Source organism: Rhodnius prolixus, unplaced genomic scaffold, assembly GCF_049639745.1.
Source record: "Rhodnius prolixus isolate KJV_2025 unplaced genomic scaffold, Rpr scaffold_5, whole genome shotgun sequence".
In the NCBI taxonomy this organism is placed as follows: domain Eukaryota; kingdom Metazoa; phylum Arthropoda; class Insecta; order Hemiptera; family Reduviidae; genus Rhodnius; species Rhodnius prolixus.
Window position 1 is genome coordinate 10,664,304 of NW_027411624.1, and position 20,608 is coordinate 10,684,911.

General features: G+C 31.9%; 1 protein-coding gene across 13 annotated transcripts in view; it reads left to right on the forward strand.

Moving 5' to 3' along the window:
* Positions 1 to 20,608, forward strand: part of LOC141458557 (uncharacterized) — a 121,217-nt gene that overhangs the window by 78,075 nt on the left and 22,534 nt on the right. For 12 of the 13 annotated variants that reach the window (XM_074136698.1, XM_074136692.1, XM_074136695.1 and 9 more), the window contains 11 exons: positions 1,305 to 1,553; positions 1,908 to 2,113; positions 5,115 to 5,214; positions 6,486 to 6,614; positions 7,357 to 7,473; positions 8,300 to 8,443; positions 8,835 to 8,996; positions 14,184 to 14,333; positions 15,449 to 15,544; positions 15,958 to 16,188; positions 19,005 to 19,145. In XM_074136698.1, coding sequence (XP_073992799.1) covers positions 1,305 to 1,553; positions 1,908 to 2,113; positions 5,115 to 5,214; positions 6,486 to 6,614; positions 7,357 to 7,473; positions 8,300 to 8,443; positions 8,835 to 8,996; positions 14,184 to 14,333; positions 15,449 to 15,544; positions 15,958 to 16,188; positions 19,005 to 19,145 — 1,725 coding nt within the window. The remainder of the gene's footprint in view (positions 1 to 1,304; positions 1,554 to 1,907; positions 2,114 to 5,114; positions 5,215 to 6,485; positions 6,615 to 7,356; positions 7,474 to 8,299; positions 8,444 to 8,834; positions 8,997 to 14,183; positions 14,334 to 15,448; positions 15,545 to 15,957; positions 16,189 to 19,004; positions 19,146 to 20,608) is intronic. The other variant, XM_074136694.1, reaches the window with a different exon arrangement.

Genomic DNA, 20,608 nt, shown 5'->3' on the forward strand with positions numbered 1-20,608 from the left:
GCCCTGCCCTGTCGCCTATTCGTTTGGCAGTTTTTGGAGAGAGATATCTCTCGCTAGAAAGATTTGTAAGTTTGTTGAATGGTATAGATTGGCCTCAACTCATCCATTACGCAGCTCATTCTTGGAAGTTTAGAGGAAAAGTCCTCAATGAGCCTGTTTCCTGATTTTGCAATCATCTGAGTGGAGCTTTTGTAAATTCATGAAAGTGAATGAACTTTTGAAAATTCATATATTTTCTCTCTGTATTTAAAATGTTTTTTTTTTTTTATTTATTTATTTACGTAAAATTATTAATTTCAACTTTTTTCTCCCCCCCCCCCCCAATTGTGTAAATAATATATGTGTCAAACTCCGGCAGACGGTAGATACCATGCCGTTTAAAGTTGTTTTGTTCTGTTTCAAAATATTGTACATTGTATTTTGTTTTTCCATTTAAATAAACTTTATTACTACTATTACTCTCGCTGTAAACATCTCAAATTGTTGGAAATTAATGAGTGGTCAATTAGCTCGCTCATCACACTGAATCAATCGATCTAAGTTTATCAATGATTTAATGAATATACTATTTCACTCGACGATTACTACTATAAAAAGGCTCTGGGAATTTCTTAATAGTATTCTAAATACTTCCGTCAGCAAAGGGCTCATTTTTGAACTATGGCTCAACTAAGTGCATTCTCTTTGCAAGAGGACTATTATTAACGTTATTACTACTAACTATTATTGTATCTGTATTCAAGGTATACAGAAACACATTTTTGGTTAACTGTGGTCTCCAAACTAACATTTCCCTAGCAAGCCTAGTTTTTTTAAGTTAATGTAATTTTTATTATTAGAAGCATGACTTAGCTTTAGATCAGAAGTTTCTAACAAGAAGTCCGACGACAGAAAGGAAGATTTTTTGTATGCAGCTCAAATTAGTTGCTTTTCTCTAAAAACAAATGTATTAAATGTACTGAAGGTTCAACGAATTTTTTAGATTTGCTCTGAATGCACAGGTATAACCACTAAAAGCAGTAGATCTTCTAAAATTCATGAAATGTTAAGATTTATTGATCAATTTTTATCAAAAATAAATTTAATTTTAAGATTTAAGTTTAGGTGTTGTTTAATGTCTCGAGTACGTCAGAAGGAGTGAAGGCTTTAGGAGAGAATGTAGGTCTTAGAGGTTTGAGTCCTCTTCAAGTTGAGTTGGTGCTACCTACTGAACATACCAGAATATAAAGTAAATATATTGCAGAGGTGAGTGACAAAGAGATCAACTTTGTCTAAGACAGTTTTCTTGTTTCTTCTTGTTTTAGGTTAATCCACCTACAACTACTACCACAACAACAACAACTACAACAACATCTAAACCTCTACCAAAAACATCAGTACATCCATGTGATGAAGAATTTGTAAAACAACTAGTCGACAGAATCAATTCACTTATACAAATGAAATATATTGACTTGGTCTTAACCGAGTTATCAGCTGCATTCAAACTCCGGAAGTCTTTAAAATGTTTGGACGCTTTAACTAAAATAAAAGTACTAATTATGTTAGCCAAGGTATGTATGTTTCCTTATTACATAGACGTAATTAAAATTATATTAATAACCTTGAGATGAAGGTAATTTTAAAACAATATGATGGCTAATACTACCCCCTTAAGTAAACAATAGAATTTATAATGAAATAGCAAAATTAGCGTTATTGGGCAATAACAAAAATTTCCGTTAAAATGGAAAGTATTAAACACAGTTTTAAAAAAGTAATATTTTATCAGTTTTTGGCTTTCCGTTTCTTAAATTAAAGTAATAAAAGAATAGTAATGTTTCAAATATATATTATATAAATGGATTTATCCTGCTGACAAAACAGAAAACTAATAACCTAATTAATAGTTATTTAAACACTTTTAGTTACAGTTCAAAAAAATCAGTGAAATTAATAAAGCATCATTAATAATGGAAGAAATGTTCCCAATGGAAAAGGATGATGTTGCAAATGCACAGTTTGAAGATAGACTAACTTTGTATGCTGGAAGAGTTTCTAAAATAATATCCGCACAATTAGAGCGAGAAAGCAAAGACGAACGAAATCTTACCATCATTCAGTCAATAGCAAGGTTTGTAAATGACAACACTTGGGAGATTATTCATAAAATTTAGCTTTTTTAATAAATATATATATTGATCCATTTTCATATTATTAGTTACATTTTTACACAAATTGACACTTGTACTAGATTCATTAACTATGTTATTTGTGCTTCCACTACTTTTTTTTTTTTTAGCATTTTATTAATACAATTTATGTACAAAATACAGAATATAAAAACAATACTATACAGCTTGGATTACTCCGTCAGCCGGGGTCGATACATTAAAACTGTCCGGTAGGACAGTTGTATAAGGGTTGACCATCAAAAACTGCACGAAAAAGCGTAACGTTGAAAAACACCCAACTTTGACAATTTTTTTCTCTTTTTCTATAAAAGATAAAATCCCCAAATTTTCTTTAAATCTTACTCCAAACCCTCCTTTATAACTGTAATTTTTTGCAACCACCCAGATCTAATAGGTTTCGAGAAAAAAAGTTGCCGAAAATGAGCAAAAACGGCTTTTTCAAAAAATGTTCTTGTTCTTGTTCTTGTTGTTGTTGTTGTTGTTGTTCTTGTTGTTACCTTTTTTGTAAACAACGTAGCGCCTAAACGCGTGAACCGATTTTCATGAATGAGGTGTCATTCGATTCAATATTTTATGTAGATGTGCCTTTTGGGAGTCCCGACGCTGTACATCGAATGGGAGAGGAGTTAGCCCCCTTTATGTAAGGCCCCCTCCAAAATTATTATTACTAATTACTCTGTAAATCTTGGCCCGATTTTGATAAAATTTGGTAGGATGATAGGGTTAGGGCTCCCCTACGTAACATTAAAGCGGCGATCAGCTCTTACACTTGTTAAGGGGAAGTATAGCAATCGTTTCAAATTATCGACACGTGAACCGATTTTTATGAATGAAGTGTCATTCGAATCGAAATTTTATACAGATTTGCACTTTAAAAGTCTCTGCACCGTGCCTCATAAGGAGGGGAGTTTGCCCCACCCAAATAAGGCCCTTTCTAAAACTATTATTACCAATATTTCTATAACGCTTGGTCCGATTTTGATAAAATTCAGCTCGAATAAGTGGTTAAAGCTCCTCTACGTTGCTGATTCTCTTGCTCCTACTAAGAGGAAGTACTGCAATCGTTTAAATTATCAATGAGTGAACCGATTTAAATCAATGAATTGTTCGATTAAAAAATCTTTGCTTCTTTGCCTTTTAGGGAGAAGTACTGCAATCCTAGTTTATTTTTCTTACTCCTCTTAAAAGGAAGTACTGAAATCGCAGTTTAATTTTGCTATTTACGTACAAATACCTTCCTATGTTATTCAAAACGCTTTCTCAAAAAAATTGTTATTGAGGATGGTTTGGGAGCTGCAACTACAATCATTTTTTAAAAAGATCTCTCCAGTGGTAGTTAACACCTTATCAGGTTATAATGATAGAATTGCTTATTCCAAATTTTAAAAAAATCTGTAAAGCAGATATGTAACTTTGTAAAATAGACAAAAAGGAAAATCTATCCAAAAGGTACAAAAATCTCCTTAACAAAAACTTACAGTTTAAAATGTTAAGTATAAGGGTTGATTAAACGCCAAAAGGTACACAAATCAGCGAGTACCCAACATTTCATTAATACTTCATTAATATTTAAGTAATTCTACTGCATTAATTTTCATTAATAAGTTATTTTTTAGAATTTATTAGATATCACAGACCCTTATGCTGGCCACTTCATTTATATTATTTTTTTGTTATAACTATTATAAATCATATATACGTACATGCATGTTAAAGTAAAGATAAAGTTAGAGTAGGTTACTGACTTGAATTCGTCTTACCGAAATATTCGTGAGCACAATTAACACACAGTTAATAACAAGTAGATTATTAAACAATAATTATTCATTTCTCTATTGTAATTTAATTTAGTCCCCCTAATTTTACTTATAGTAAAATACTGGAATAATTAGCTGTCCTAAATATATGCATATCTTATTTACTTTATATTACATATATACAACATTGTGGGAAGAACACCTAGATGGAGAATGTAATTGAAGAAAACTATATTATTTGCGATAAAGCCAGATAATTATTACCTATTATTATAAACGTTTGACTACTTCATACAATAACAATTACTTTAATCGAAGAATGAACTTAAACCGACGATTTTTATTTAAGAAATAAAAATAAATAAATAAAATAAACAAAATCATTGATGTAAGTTGGTGTAAGCATTTTTTTAAACAAGGTTTTGAATTTTTTAGCCTCATATTTTTATTTTATTTTTTATAACGTTTTTCTTTTTAACCTGTAATTAATAGTTTGATTATTATAAATAACTAGATATTACAGTCAATCTACAGTGCTACTTGAACATATATTTTGTAGACGAAAATGGCCAGCATAAGGGTCTGTGATATCTAATAGATTCTAAAAAATAACTTATTAATGAAAATTAATGCAGTAGAATTACTTAAATATTAATGAAATGTTGGGTACTCGCTGATTTGTGTACCTTTTGGCGTTTAATCAACCCTTATACTTAACATTTTAAACTGTAAGTTTTTGTTAAGGATTGTTAATTAGCTTGCAACATAGTTTTTAGTGGGAATACAAGAAATATTTGAAATATTTTTTCCTTTAGTTTTTCTGAATTTTTCTGTATACAAACTTTTATAAACCAAACCAATCTTATACTTCTATTAGTATGGAACATTCTAATAATGAATGTTCAATTTTTTTATAGTACTTATTCAAATCGAGCTCAACATTCGATCATGCAACATTACCAAAAATAATCATTATTCATAGAGGTCTTTTTGAAATTAATGCTGCAAATAAACGACTTATCTTGTTGATAATGAAATAATGACGTAATGCAACTGCCAAACTACAATTTGCTCTTTGAGCATCTCACTTTTACTTTGCTGAAAAAAACAAAAGTTTTCTGTCAAAAGAATTAGAAAATGTATAGATTGACTTCCTTAATTAATGAATATCTTAATGTTACAGCCAGCAATTGAATTCTATTAATGGCGTTTTTTACATTGAGGATAAAAAAATTATTGACTCAAACACAGAAGAAGCAGAATCTGAAATTCATCGCCAAAAGGTAGTAAGAAGTTGCTAGAATATTTTCTTTCTCTTTTTAATTTAGATATTACTCTAATTCATTGCACTTCATCCTTTTTCATTTCAATTTGGTACAATCTTCCTGGCGAAACCTTATTTCCGTACAAGTTACCATAACTTTAAAGTGTGAAGTAAATAAATCCTGCGCTTAAAGGAACAAGGTTTAAAGTGCTTAAATGGCGTGAATGTCCCCACTCTTTCTTACTACTACTCTCAAACTCCAGTTAAGAAGTCAAAGAATTGCGATCATATTTTAATTTCACTAGAAAGCCCGTTTGAATTCTCCCAATTCCAAAAAAGTGATGTTTTAGTGGTTATGAAGCATGACTTTGTATGTGAGAGATACTCCCGTTTGAATCCCGCATATAGCTACATTTTATTAAAAAAAGTATTATGTTGAAGTATTATGAATGACTGCATACGCGGGATACGAACTGGGGATATCTCACTTACAAAGCCACGCTCTTGACCACTAGACCACCACCCACCTCAACTTGGCAAGATATTCTTTCCGCAATCGTGAGTCAAGTCTTGCACACGGGGTACATTAAATTGATGTGATGGTTACTTTTATTTGTTGATAAAACAAATTTATCCTGATTCTTCCACAACCATTACATTAAACTATATTTTTTAAAAGCTTCAATTATTATTATTTTTGTTCTTTGCATCACCAATAACATTTTTTGCAGTCGAAAGACCTCCCAAAACGTGTATTTCTGGTGGAAAATTAATATTCCTAAAAAGTTATTGGCGATTGGGGCTGATTTTAAATGGATCACCCTGCATATATATGTTTTCTTGAAACATCGTTTCTGAATTAATTCGTTTTTATGTAGATCTAAAACTTTTACTGCATCCTATCAAAAAGGTGTGTCATGGACACTTCTAATCAAAAGTTCCGAAAGTGTCTAAACTCCATGTTTGGGGGAAAAAGAAATTAGTAATATTACCTTGAGTCTAATAACTAGAGAAAGTCATAATAACTAGGGAGTTACAATAAGATTATGTTAAATGTTAAGTTCATTTCTCTATTATGTAGGATTTGAAGGAAATAGTCGCCACAGAAACCGTTATTATAAATAAACATTTTTTATTAATAATTCTAATGTAACAAAGACTGTACCACTCGTACTAAAGCCAATGCGTTACCAAAATAGTGTATGTTTTTTGCTTAATTAATTAAAAATTCAAAAATTAATTAAAAAAGAAGATAAGGACGCCTGTTTTATAATTTTGTGTCTATTTTAGGTTAAGAAAGGAATTTCCGAATTTTTGGGATCACTAGAATATTTAGGAAACGCCTTGAGAAATACTTTTAAGATAAGTGGAAATCCTGAGATGTCTTTGGAGAGTAAAGATATTTCTGTTTTTATAAAGGTGAGATTTTTTTGAAAAAAATAAATAAAATGAATGATAATTTAAATAAATATTCTCATTGAATATTATTTTTGTATTACTTGTTGATGGCTGAGGTTTGGTTTCTAAAAATCTTCAAGAGCTTTTTGTTGGCTCATTAATGGTTGACTCGGTAGTGAGCGCGATAGGTAGTGTGATGCTGAGCAAGAAGAGGTTTTCTGGTTCCTATATTACCATGTTCTAGTTACATGGTCAAGTTCATGATTAGGAGGTGATGAAAGGGGCCACGACCTCTTAGAGATCTGGCCAAGTTATAAATAAAACCAAATGAATCAAAGGAACATGAAAAATTCACGATACAAATAAGTTTCTGAACAATTACACATTTGAATGAAGTAAAGAGTGTTGGTTAGATAGAATGTGCGATAAAATTCACTTTTGTTAATGTACTCTCACGAAATCATTTCCATAATTTGCAATACGTATCTAAGGTTATTGCAAAAAATAATGCACCACCCAGAAGATATAACTGTAGAAGCTTTAAACTTTCACTATCTGTTAGTAGTGAATGATATCAGTTGGGGAAAAAATGTCAAATTTTAGAAGCCTTTGTGGTATAAAGGCCGTATTGGTATACAAACGAATTTTTGGACTTATTACGTGTTTACGCAAACAATATTTTACGAGTATTGATACCAACTTTAATATAAGTCATATTAAATTAAAAATGTAACAGTTATGCAATTAAGCGTTCTTTTTCTAGGAAGGAAAAACAAAGGCATTCGATGACCGAATAACACCTTTCAAAAATTTTTCAACTTCTCTACGTTTTGACGATAAATTTCTCGAAGCTTACAGAAAAGAATATATATCTTTAGAAGTTCGTAATAGACAAGCATAAAGTAATAATTAGGTAATGTAGTGCTAAGGATTTTAGGAATGCCGTGTGGCGGATGTGGAAACAATATTTTCTGTCTTGTCCAGAAAAAACCAAAAACAGTGGTACCGCTTTACTAAACTTGCCTTGCCGCATGCCTGGACAATTCAAGTATTTATTTGAATATTTTGTATTTTCTTTTTTCTACCTTAGTACTCTTGTTCTAAATTCCGGAATATCTGTGTAACCTTTTTCTGCTGATAGCTGGCTGGAGAAGTGCAGAACGTCAAACATTGTTATGTCTTAATTTGACAGGTAATGCTGCATTTACTTTTCTCATTAACTAAGATTTGTCCTATTTTATAACAAGTCATTTTTTAAATTACTATATTCAAGAACCTCCAAAGTATTTTTTGAAGTACTTAGCAAATTATATAAATAAATTTAACCATTTAAAAAATAAGTATAACTTGATTGGATCTAATTCTTCAAAAGTAAACTCTTCAAGAACGTGTAATACAACTCCAACCACATTTCTGCGCATTCTCTGGCCAATTTGTTAGAGGTATTTTTATTTCACACTATTTAGGAGAGGCACTGTTCCTGTACAGTTATATAGTAAGTCTTTTCGTGCCTCTTACTATTGTATTAATATACTCACTCGAAAATGTTTATATTATACTTTATTTGATGTGTTTTGCCTAAATAGTTCTTAATATTTTAATAAATAATTGGCGAACTAATTGAGCATTATTTTCATTCTTTTAGGGGTTTTATTTTCCATTCCATTGAGAATTAAATATATTATTCCAGTTTTTCCTTTCACTAGGTTATTCACTTAAAAAAGAACCCTGTACATTGGGCCAATCAAACAGTGAATTCTGATCCAGTGTTGGTTTATGTATCTAAAAAGGTGGGGAATAAATATTACAGGCTGCGTGGTCTTAAAGGAGCTTTGCATATTTTTTTACCAGTGAGTATTTCAAAAAAATCTCATCTCTGAAAAAATGTTCTCATAATTATGTGACAAAATGAAAGTATAATAAGTATTTTATGAATAATAAAAGTATTTAGCAGTAAAAATTGCCAGTAATAGTGATGACATTAAAGATTAGGTCGCATTGGTGACCTAAAATTTGTAAAGTGGCTCTCTTAAATCTCAGTGCCTATATTTTTATACTTATCACAGTGCCAGAGCAAAGTAAAGTTTAGAAATGAAACAAAGAGTGGGAGAGCGGAAGTGGATGGAATTGTTCATGTATAATTTTGGGTTTTCAAAGAGAAAAATTTGTATCGTCGGTTCACTTTCTTTTATTTCCACAACGTGCCCTGATATAACTTTTTTGCATTTTTGAATATTTCAGTTAAGGGAGGCTAAGCCATTGATACTAAAAGGAGTCGCTCACAAACCACAAGTAGATAATTCTCTTCATGAAAGGGATAAGTCAATTACTGTTCACCGTTTGGACATCTGGGATGGAAGTAGAGGAGGTATTTTTCTAAATACAGAACTTCAAGCATTACGAGTGAGTTAAAATTTTTGTTAGCTGGAAAAACGAATTAGGAATAAAACAAATAATGCGTACATTTTTTAATTCTCTTTAATATTGCTGTTGTAGTATTCAGTTTCAATACTGAATACAATCTAAAATAATATAATAAATAACTAACATTTAGGCAGGGTGTGCATCATTTGAACACTTATTTTTCATAACTATCGACCATTAAAGACTTTTTTGCTTGTCATGCATGGCAATCCGATAACAATTTGTACAACTCTTCAATTATTAACAAATTAATTTTTTTTTTATTCTTCTTTTACCTCTAGCTTTTTTCTGGTTCCTCTTCATTTATGTATTTACTTTTTTTCTTTTTTTATTCTTCGCACCGGTTAGTCTGTACTTTTTTATCTTTCTTTCTAAGCTTTTTGTTTTTGTTAACACTTTTTATGGTATGTGCTTGCCTACTTCCGGCAGACGGATCTATTCATGCCGTAAAATACTTATTTATTTATTTCTTTTTATTTATCTTGTAAATAAAGTGTTATTATTATTATCTAAAATAAACACGCAGTCTCCAAATTACAACCGAAAATATTTTCTGTATCTACCTCGTATTACCTCAAGTAATTCCTTAACACTGCATTGCCAATCCGAAGTCAATTTGACTCCAAAAAAAAAAAAAAAATAGCAATGGCTCGGTTTCCCCACATCTCATAGCTGTCCCGAAATGCTCTTAGATATGCTATCTCCACTCTCTTACCATTTGATAGTCACGAGCTGAAGGCTGTTAGTTTCTTTTTGCAGATTAGTTTACTTGAATCGTTAGAGACATTTTGACTCCAGATTGGCGTTACACGTAAATATTCCGGAATCATTTCGCCTCATGATTGGTAATATAAGTAGATTTTCTGTTATTATATTGACTCCAATTTATTGCCTAAATGCTTATTTGATAAATTTACATAATTTTCATAGAAAGTATTAAGGCACAAAAAAAGCCTCTTTTCCGTCCGAATTGCAGCAAAAACTTGTGGCGAATTGGGTAATTTCCGATCCGTGTCAGCAGCACACAGTAATTGAAAAAATAGAGAATATAATTAAAAAAATGAAGATGTTCCTCCCTGATCAGAAGGCAGTCAATCAGGGTTCTAGAAAAAACTGAAATTTCTGTGATCTTAAGTTGAAGTTAATTCCTTCTGTGTGAAATATTAAAGCCGATTTGGGGCAGCGCCAAAATTTGTTTTTTCGGTCTAATTCCTATTCTTTCTCATCCTTTAATGCAAATTTTATTATTAAAATTGAAATCAATATAAAAAAAGATAAAGAATAAACTATGGAGTCAATATGACTCCACATTGGCAATAACTGACTAAGTTCGAGCATTGGCAATGCAGTGTCAAGAAGTAATTGCACTCGAATTTTATTTATTGATTTCAGGCGCATCAACATATGAGGTAATTTCATCCAGGAGCTTTTTTCAGTGCACTGTCGGCCTCCGGCTAGTTTCCTGTCGTTACAGACATCACTGTCCATAACCGGACATTGAGCTTTAAGAATTTCCTAGGAAGAGAAAATCTAGGGCCCAGAAGCTGGTTTCGAACCCGGGATCTCCGCGTGGGAATCCAATACGCTAATCGCATAGCTAATCCCTTCCCTTTACACTCGAGTTAAGAGGGTATTCAAATATTTACTTTTAGTTTTCTTACGGTGGCATATGAAAAAGTTAATATTTCAACATCCTTTCAAGCTGCAGCTTAATAAAAAACTGTAGGACATTTTTGATTTCATCGATTGAACTTGCAACATTGATTGATCGATTGATGTAAATCGATCCTGCAACACCTCAGGTCTGATATGCAAAGGGCGTAATTGTGCCGTGGTTACCTCGAAGGATAGTTCTAAAAATTCCATGGAAGGCCTTACAAATTACTTCCTTCCTGAGTTAACTTCCTTATTTCTTCTGCATAAAGTAGAAACGAATTTCTCTTAACCAGTTACTTCATCAAGTATCTTTACTATATATTCTATAAAATTTCTCAAGGATCTCATTAAGAAGTTTTATTTAGTGAGATCCTTGCGCCTGATGTAAACTAGCCAATTTTTTTATATCTGGCTCCATAGTTGTCAGTGACAGACGAAGGTCTCCCCTTTTTTCAATATCAAGTCGATTTCGTTCTTTTGATAATAAATAAACCACTCTACTAAATGCAGATTCTACCAGGTGAGAACTGGGAAATGCTGTAAAAAATAAATTTGCTTTTTCCCAAAGTAAGGGAAACTTACTAGCAATTTCATTACAAATCCAGAAATTTTGTTTATTAGATTTATATTTAGCTTGAGCTGTAATATCGCATTGTAGCTCAATAAGTGTTTCTTGTGTATTTTGTATCAACTTCAGCAGCATACTCCAAATGGATCTACTAACCAGTTTGGCACATCCATTTCGATCAAATCATTAAATCGGTATTGCATATAATTATGTAGTTGTTTCGAATGCTCAACATATACTATAATGTCATCATCTTTCAATTCTGCATTAAGAGTAGCTAATGATGGAAACTGTATCAGAACACGTCGTCCAACATTGTGCCAAAATAGTTTGAGTTTTCGAAGAAAAGCAGTAATAGATTCTTTCGAAGAAATAAGACTGCTGTTTCTTCCTTGCAACTCCTTATTTAATAAATTTAATTTTTCGAATATATTTGAAAGATAAAATATATCACATTTAACAGCAATAATTTCTTGTCCAATCGATTTATCTCGTAAAAATGATACAATGCTATCCTAAAGTGTTCAACAAAACGGCGCAGGCAATTTCCTTTCGATAACCATCTAACTCTGTATGCATTACTAAACGCTGAAAATTTTCATCATTTTCACTGCAAAGTTGTTGAAACAGGCGATCTTGAAGTGCATTTGATTTTATGTAGTTTACTGATTTTATTACAATAGCTAGTGCATCATGCAAACGTCCTCCAAATTTTTTTGAAACTAAATGTTGGCGATGAAGTACACAGTGATTACAAAACACTTCAGGAATAGCATTTTTTAAATGAGCAATAAATCCTCTGTATTTACCCACCATAGCTGCAGCTCAGTGAAGTGGCACAAGCAATAATATTTTTTAAAGGAATATTAATTTCTATAAAATATTTTTTGACTACTTCAAATATTGTTTCGCCTTTATTTAGTATCCGTTGAGTTTTTGGGCAAAAAGCATTTCCTCACAAAGTTGATTATCATTAAAAAATCGAACATATGTCATCAAAAGAGCTTCATTGCTCTGTAAAGTAGTTTCATCAATTTGCAAAGCAAATTTTTTAATTTTTAATTGCTCAATTAATTGTTGGGAGCAGATCAGCGCCAATGTGCGCATACTTGCACTATTAGCTATAATTTTGTTTTGTGTGTGAGAATGGCGCGCCATAATATATCCCCATATACAAATTGACGTGAAAATATTCATTTTTTTCTATTAAATTGCTACATTTGTTTTTTATTCATTTTTTAAATATTTAAAATACTGTTCGTGAAAGTTTGTGTGGCCCTCTACAGAAGTTTCCGTGGCCCCCCTAATTTTACTTTTTTTTCTGTGGCCCCCTTTAAATATGCTGTGGCCCACAGGGGGGCCATTTGGCCCCCGTTGAGAAGCACTAGTTTAGAGTACTGTATTACCTCTGACACGAGTAAGATCGGCTCTGTTTTTTTTTCGAAGTATAACTGTGCTTGTACGAGGAGTTATGTTGTGATTTTTGATGTGTATGTTCAATAAACTCATACGTTATTGTGGTTAAATTTCAAGTATTTTTGTCGAACAGTTTTAGAATTACAAATTATTGAAATACTTAATTTAAGGTAACATTTCATTTGAAGCAATGATTAGTGAGTTGGAAGGGGTAATAGTGAATAGACACAGTGGAGTATCTGATACAGATAAAGTTTACGAGGATTGTAAATAAACAATATCTATTGGAACCCAACTTCGCATCTTTAATATTTCTAAAATAACACAATTTTTTTTTCTATTTTTTATTTTTTTTTAACAGATTTACAAACTTTTGAGGGCTGTGATCTTAAATTTATTTTAATTGACTTTGAAAATCTTTTAATAAACTGAATATGGCTGAAAGACTTGCCTGTCTGGTAGGCATGCTGGTTGGTATGTAGGTTTAGAACCACCCCCTTTAACATACAAAATTTTGCGAAAAATGTACTGAATTTGATGTTTCTGATCAATTATATTCTTATGGTACTAGATGAATTCCTTTCATAATGCCGACGCTGTTTTGTGGTCTATTTTTTGCAATTTATAAGAAATTTCTGCATCAATTTTTAAAATAACCACTATTTCATGGTATACCTTTGGATGTTTGTAGAATGTTTGCATGAGTATTGCACGGTTTAAACTTATATAATATTTTTGAGAAAAATGAATTCAAAGATTTTTGAAAAAATAGAAAGTTGCAATTTCTTATGTTTGGGCCCACAAAGTGAAGTACTTAATATTATTATTTTGAAATATAAATTAGCTTATTTAAAATTAAATTTAACCTTCTTTCTAATGAGCTTATTGAAATTGCTTTAGCCTTAGAAGTTTGAGAAACATAGACAACTGTTTGCTAAAAAGTAGTAATACCTTGAAAAATCATAAAATTAAAAATATCTATAAAACGGAGCAAAATCGAGCATAGTTTATATAGATTTTTTTGTCCCAAATGATGCCCAGAATCACCTTCCGAAGTTTCGACCTCTCCTCCGTGTACACCCTGTATACATATTAAAAATTATTAAATTAGTGTACTAATTATAATTTTGTTGGTAAATCTGAAAAAGTTCATTTTATTTTATTTTGTATTTGGTTTCCTAGTTGCTTTTGCTTTTTGTTTTAGTTTTTATAAATGTGTTTATTCTTTCTTTATTTCTGTTTGTAAAAAAGGAAATACACAACCCCTATAATTTTTTTGTAAAAAACTAAATTCGGTATTTTTCTATCTATCTATTTAAATTTATAGTATTTTTATGTCAAAGCGTTGAGAGTGTGGTGCTTGATTAATAATTATTTAAATAACTTCAAAATGCATTTCCCTATTTCTTTGGTTCTATGTTTCGCTTTGGATGCTATTGACAATAATCATTTAGAGGAACAAAAATAATAAAATCATTGTAAATTAAATCCTAAAAAAATTGTAAATTAATGTTTCTTAATTTTAGGTGATTATTTTAGAAGATGAAAGGCCAGTTTTCGTTCACTTTCTTGATTCAAAAAAGATTAATTTATTTATTAACCATAATACTTCATACATTATTCGAGACAATAAAGACCATGTTTTTGTTTACATTGGTATATTACCAGATAAGAAGGTCAGTTTCGTACATAAAGTAATATGATTAGCTTATGTTTTTGTAACCTGGATTGTATGTACGTTGCTGGATAATATCTTTTATAATTTGAATCTTGTAACTTTTTCTATACGGGTATTACAGTTTCTCTAAAAAGATTTTGCATCTCAATAAAAAAAGTTGATAATGCAAAAAAAAAAAAAAAAATCATTGCCAAAGAACATCTTGATAATCTTTTGAAATGGAAGGATGCTTATTATTTCATCCAATAAAATTTTGTCTCTGCTGAAACTCCTGGCACTTCGGGATAATTTTTTTTTAGCTAAATTTCTGATTAACTATGTCTTTATTTTATCAAGGGTCATTTTCTATCCTAATGTTAGCAACTTCTGTACCAATGTTATAGTTATCTTTGTAGCATTGATCCATTCATCTCACAACATATTCTAGCATATCTACGAATCCTTACTTTGGAAAAACTCCACCAAATCTATATGATCATTTAATTTATATTGAAATTTATTTCTCTTATTTTCTTTGTCGTTTCTTCCAACACATGCAAGAAGTTTTTATTTCTGATATAAGTTGGACACCTTACAGACTGGTACTAAATCGTCAAAAACTCAATAGCCTCTCACTAGAAGACTGGGGCTTTATAGCATCCGGCCTGGTCTCGACGGCCACGCCTTACCGTGATAATGACTCTAACAAAGCCAGAAGTTGCTCTCTATTTCTCACCCACATTCTCTCGATTACATATGATCTATTGTTATAAACCAGACTGCAATTAGTTAACAAATAGGTTCGACTAAAAATGTGGTTGGGTTGGCTGTAATGGATAATATAGTTGATATTATCATCGTAGCAAGTATTTCTTTGATTGCTGTTAAGATTTTGACTTCTACTTACATTATTTGACTTCTGTCTCACATTATTTCGCTGCACGAAGTGGGTTCACTTTCGATAAAACATTCGTGATCTGTTACAGCAATAGATAGTTTTTTCACACCGCTCTATGAATTATATTTTTCTCATTGAAAATTTGCAGAAATTAGTTCAATATAACAAAAACCTTAGTGTTTTTTTCTAACTTAGTTTATGTGGCAATTATATATTATGTATATATATTTTTTCAGACACCAGCTGGAACAGAAGTTTCTTATGAAATAAGAGGACACAGTGTATTTTGTAAAGTATGGGGCGATGGAAGTTGGGTGTCTGGTGCTTGTCAGGTAGGTTAAATTATTAATTTTAATTGTAAATATTATTTCATTTATTCTTGTGTAATTTATGAGTTCATGTTTGGTATAGATGTGCTATGTGGAGAATGTTTGCTTGGTGTGTGATTCTATTGATGCATTGTCAATGCATGCATGCATACATAAGTGTGCATGAGGAATATTTGCGTGAAAAAATACTAGAAAAGTAATGTTTATACAGTAGCTGCTTATGAACTCCGGATTAGCAGGCAGGACAGAAGATACACGAACTTTATAACAATATAAAAATATTGTATTGTCATTAAGCTCTGAAGATGACCTAGTCCCTACGATAAATCTCAGCAATATAAAAAAATCATGACTTAAATTGGCATTATTCTTTTCTTCCGACTAAATCTGTTAACATTAACTTCATTACATTGCAGGTTGGTGAAGACTTCACACCGGCACAAGTGCATTGTATATGTAGTCATCTTTCATTATTCTCTGCAGCAGTATTCCCTGTGCCTAATAAGATTGATTTCATTCACGATATTGAATTATTGACTACAATTAATATGAACTTTTATGCTGCAGTTATGGTTGGCATTTTATTACTCTTGCTAATTATTTTGATAACATGGGGAAGAATTATGGACAAAAGAGATGAAATAAAGGTAAGAATTAAAGGGAAATATTTAATACTTCATCTTACATCACTAAAAAATGTATAATTACGCATATAATTATCTTTTTTTTAAAAAAGGAATGCAACTACCGAACTTGATGAATTTTGAATCAATGTGGAACAGGTATACATTAGTGCTTTAATTTTAGAATTTTAGCTCTAATGTTTAATGGTAGTGACCCGACAAAGAAGAATGTGGTTAGCAGTTCTGCTAGCATGCGTTGTTGAGTCCTAATATACTAAAAGATATGTAATCAATTCTAACCGCATACGTTCTCTGCGGATCTACCTTGGTCACCGTTACCTGTCCTTAAAAAAAATTAACAAGATTTATTACTATTTATTTTATGTTCATCGCAATCCGAAGTGAAAGGAATTAACTCATTCACTTCACATAACGCGCATGAATAGAAGTGGCCTTGCGGGGGGGGTTAAGGTTCTGCTGGGCTCGTGAGAAAAACCTACTCTATATTGCTCTGCGTTTCTTACATTTTTTTACTTTAATTTTTGTGCAATTTATAAAAAAGTGGTACCGTTCGAAAGAGTTTTTGTGAGCTTTCTGTTGAGGTGAAAATCATAATTTTTGCTCTATATCTTACTTCAATGTCTCTGAGTGAAGTTGCTAATTTTATTAATAGTTATTCGGATAAAAGTGTAGTGAGAGAAGTAGTAAGAAAACAGTTGCTACTCAGATAGTGGTAGGAGAATACAAACAGTGCTTGCTGTGGGGGTTCTGGACCATGACCATAACAGTCAGGGCTAAACTGGGCGCTCTGTGGTCAGATTGTGCAATTGCTGTTTTTTATTTTCGAGAAGATATTAGAATAATGCATGAATCCCATATTTCCTCAGTTAATAGTTGTAAAGAGGAAATTAAAAGAAAGTCGGTAAATGTATATGATGATTTCAAGAAATGTCATAAAGAAATTAACTAATTAAGGAAGAAAATGTAAAACTGAAGCAAGAGGTTACTGCGTTGAAACTTCAACTGAATGATACTTTTCAGTTTTCCAAATACAACGGTATTAAAATTACCAACTTACAGAAACTCCAGTGGAGAATTTACTGGAAATGTTTAAGAAAATTTGCGAAGTTTTTCCATCAAACCGTGACAGAGTTTACTCCTACTACAGAGTGAGAAATGGTACTAATAAAGGACCAATATTAGTTAAATTTATCAGTAATGTTAACAAAAAAGACTTTGTCAGGAAGGTAAAAGAGAAAACAGAAATCCCTTCTAGTGCACTATCCGAAAAAATTTATATCACTGAAATGGTGTCTTCTCTTACATATAACTTATATAAGCACCTAAAATCAATTCAATAAAATGTAACATCAAATTTAATTGGTTCAAAAAAGGAAAGATTTTCTTACGTATGTTAGAAAATACAACAGCAAAAACTATACGTTCACAAGATGATATTTCTAAGCTTTTGATGGACTTGGGTGGTCAGGAATATTATCCATAGGAAACAGGCACACATAGCACATCAGATTTACGAAAGTCAGTAAAGCCAGAAAGCGGAAAGTGAGATTATCCAAGAAAAGCCCACAACAGTGTTTCTTGGATTCTTTTTTATCTCCAGGAGGCAACTAGGAAACTAGGTTCTGTAGAGAGGGTCTCTTTTTCTGGTAAGATTAATGTGCTTTATTTTGTTTGTTTAGTTTTTCATTTGTACAGCTCAATTCTTTTGTATGCGGGTTCCCCAAGAACAAAATATAAATAAATACAATAAAATAGAGGACAGGAGCCGGCAGTATGTCTGCTTTCTCTCATTTTCAGCATCCACAGTCCCTCACATGTGGAGTGTAGAACCTGGTAGATCACAGCACGCAGAAGACTTCCCTACACACAGAGAGAGAGCATTCTTCTATGCCTTGACTCCGTGTGGGCAAGTCAGATTATTTGCTATCAAGCCGATCGGTTGTTATCGCACGTATGTTCATTAAAGTCTTCTCTCTCACATGATCATTGTTACTTACGGTTCTGCCTTTCGAACCATAACACTGTTTTTCTAGATAATTTAATTAAGCTGGTAACGTAGCTATCAAATGGACCACCATTTCTTGGGTCGAATGGTCCACCCATCAATAGGTATCAGAGACACCTCGTTTCCTCAACTATCTCATCACAATTCTGTCTTTCAAAACTATTTTTCTATTTTATGTAAGTGGCTATCAACAAACAATAGCAAAATTTTAATTGCCACTTGCTATGGGAAAGAATATACTTTTTTTCTTTCCACCTAATTCATTATAAAACCTTATATAACCTTAAGGCAATACCTTTTTAACTGGCAGAGCACTTCTGGTTCTTCTAATGCTTCCCCAGCGCAGTGTTTAACAGGCCACCAGGAGGTTCTTGCGATCTTCAACTGTGCGGCGTTTGCTTCTTCAACAGAGTAGGCTTATGTGTTAAAAAATGTATTTATGTAAGAAGATTAAACAATGTTAATGATTATCGCAGTCAAGCAGCTTTTTCGATTAGTGCTAGAATTAAACGACCTCTAGACCTAATGAGATATATCATTACGAATTTCTATGTAACTGACTTCCCATGTATGAGTATTTGATATTAAATGGGAATATTTAGGCAGGAAACTTAGTCTTTATCTTAGTAGAAGGACATTTTTGTTTAAGACCCCTTTTTATCGAATGATTCTGATTAAAGTACTGATAGATAGAGATGAAATACGAGTATATTTTACTTCCTCAATGGCTTAATTTAATTAACAATCAGGTCAACATTTTATTTACAAAAAGCTCGGTAGGACAAGCCAATTAAATTCATTTTATGCATTTCAGAAACTTGTGTTAATATTGGAAGATAATTATTCTACTGATCAATATATTTACTTAATAGCAGTATATACTGGTAATAAAGTATTTTCTGGAACTACTGCTAACGTTGGTATTAAAATATATGGTGAACTTGGAAATAGTCATGTGAGTATCTCTAATTCAAAAACATTAATTTTATTCGTAAAAAATGAAAATTTTCTTTGATTTTTAGCATTATTTATTTATTTGATTCTTTTAAGTGAAGAAGAGCTCTATCTGTATATTTGGCTCAACAAGAAACTTTCAATGGTGATCTTATTCGTATGATTTGTAGATATTCTTTCAGTTAGTTCAATAGTTATTGCTCTACTGCTTTTGTTCTTGGTATCCAATTTCAATATGGATATTTTATTGACATTAATTGCGTGTAACCACCAATGCCATATGCTTTGTATACAGACATGTACTAGCCTTGCGGAACTTAAGCTTTGCAATTTCGAGTAAACAATGCAGAGTCGCGCTTTAGATCTTTCACCATATTTGTGGATGAATGTTGCCTAATAAGAAGTTTGACGAAGGATCTAATTATCCCAATCACCTTGTGAAGATCATTGATTCTCTATGTAAAATGATTTTTTTTTTTTAACTTTATTTATTTCCACAACTGCAGTATATTTCTGCAATAAGTAAAGCTGATACAACATGACACTTGGGATAAATACATAATAGTATGAGGGGAGAATTCACCCGTTGGTTAAACTCTCAAAGAGGTACAGTTCACAATTGAACTCTAGCAGTTACTTTATTTAGAAGTCGCGTGGCCACCTGCGCTTCAACCACCTGGGAGGATTTCCTGGTAGAGTAGTAACATGAGATACTAGAGGATTGGGATGTGAGGTAATTGAAGTATGGAATTTAATGTAACGGGATCTTACAGCTTCTGAAACATAGGGAACAAGGAAATCTCGGTGCAAGGTAGAGTTAGGATACAAAGTAAGGAGCATTAGCGATTCTACGGAGTGTTTTTGACTGGAAGAATTGGATTCTTGTAGATATTGGAATCTATGGCTGAGTCCCAAAGTTCCATTCCGTTAGTCGAGGCAGGTTTCAGTATCATGGTGTAGATATGACGTTTATTCTGTAGTGAAGTTTAGATCGTTTGTCGAGAAGTCTAGAGAGAAGTTTGAAACGTCTGTTTAGTGCTTTCCGTTTGAGTCTAGTTTATGGATTTCAGGTTAGACGTTTGTCCTTGAAATGTGCTAGGTACTTAACACAATCTGTTGTAGGAAGAGGAGGTTAAGGTAAACGGGAGGAAGGATTGTTCGCCTGAGAGAGAACGTAATGTAATTACATTTGCTTTCATTTATTTTAATTCTCCATTTCTTTAGCCAAGGCTCAAGAGATTCTTGATCAATAGAAAATGATCATATAGGTAAATTTTGACTAAGTTTTTTTTTTCATTTCGTTCCAGCAGTTGAATATTCTTTGATCTAACCTAGTAAGTTTTGGTGTAGTGTTTTACCTGTCGTTGGGATAATTCCTAACCTTGATATGAGATGATTTCCATTGTTATTAAGTTGGTATAGATCATTTAGATGACAAGATACATATATACAAATTGTCTTCAG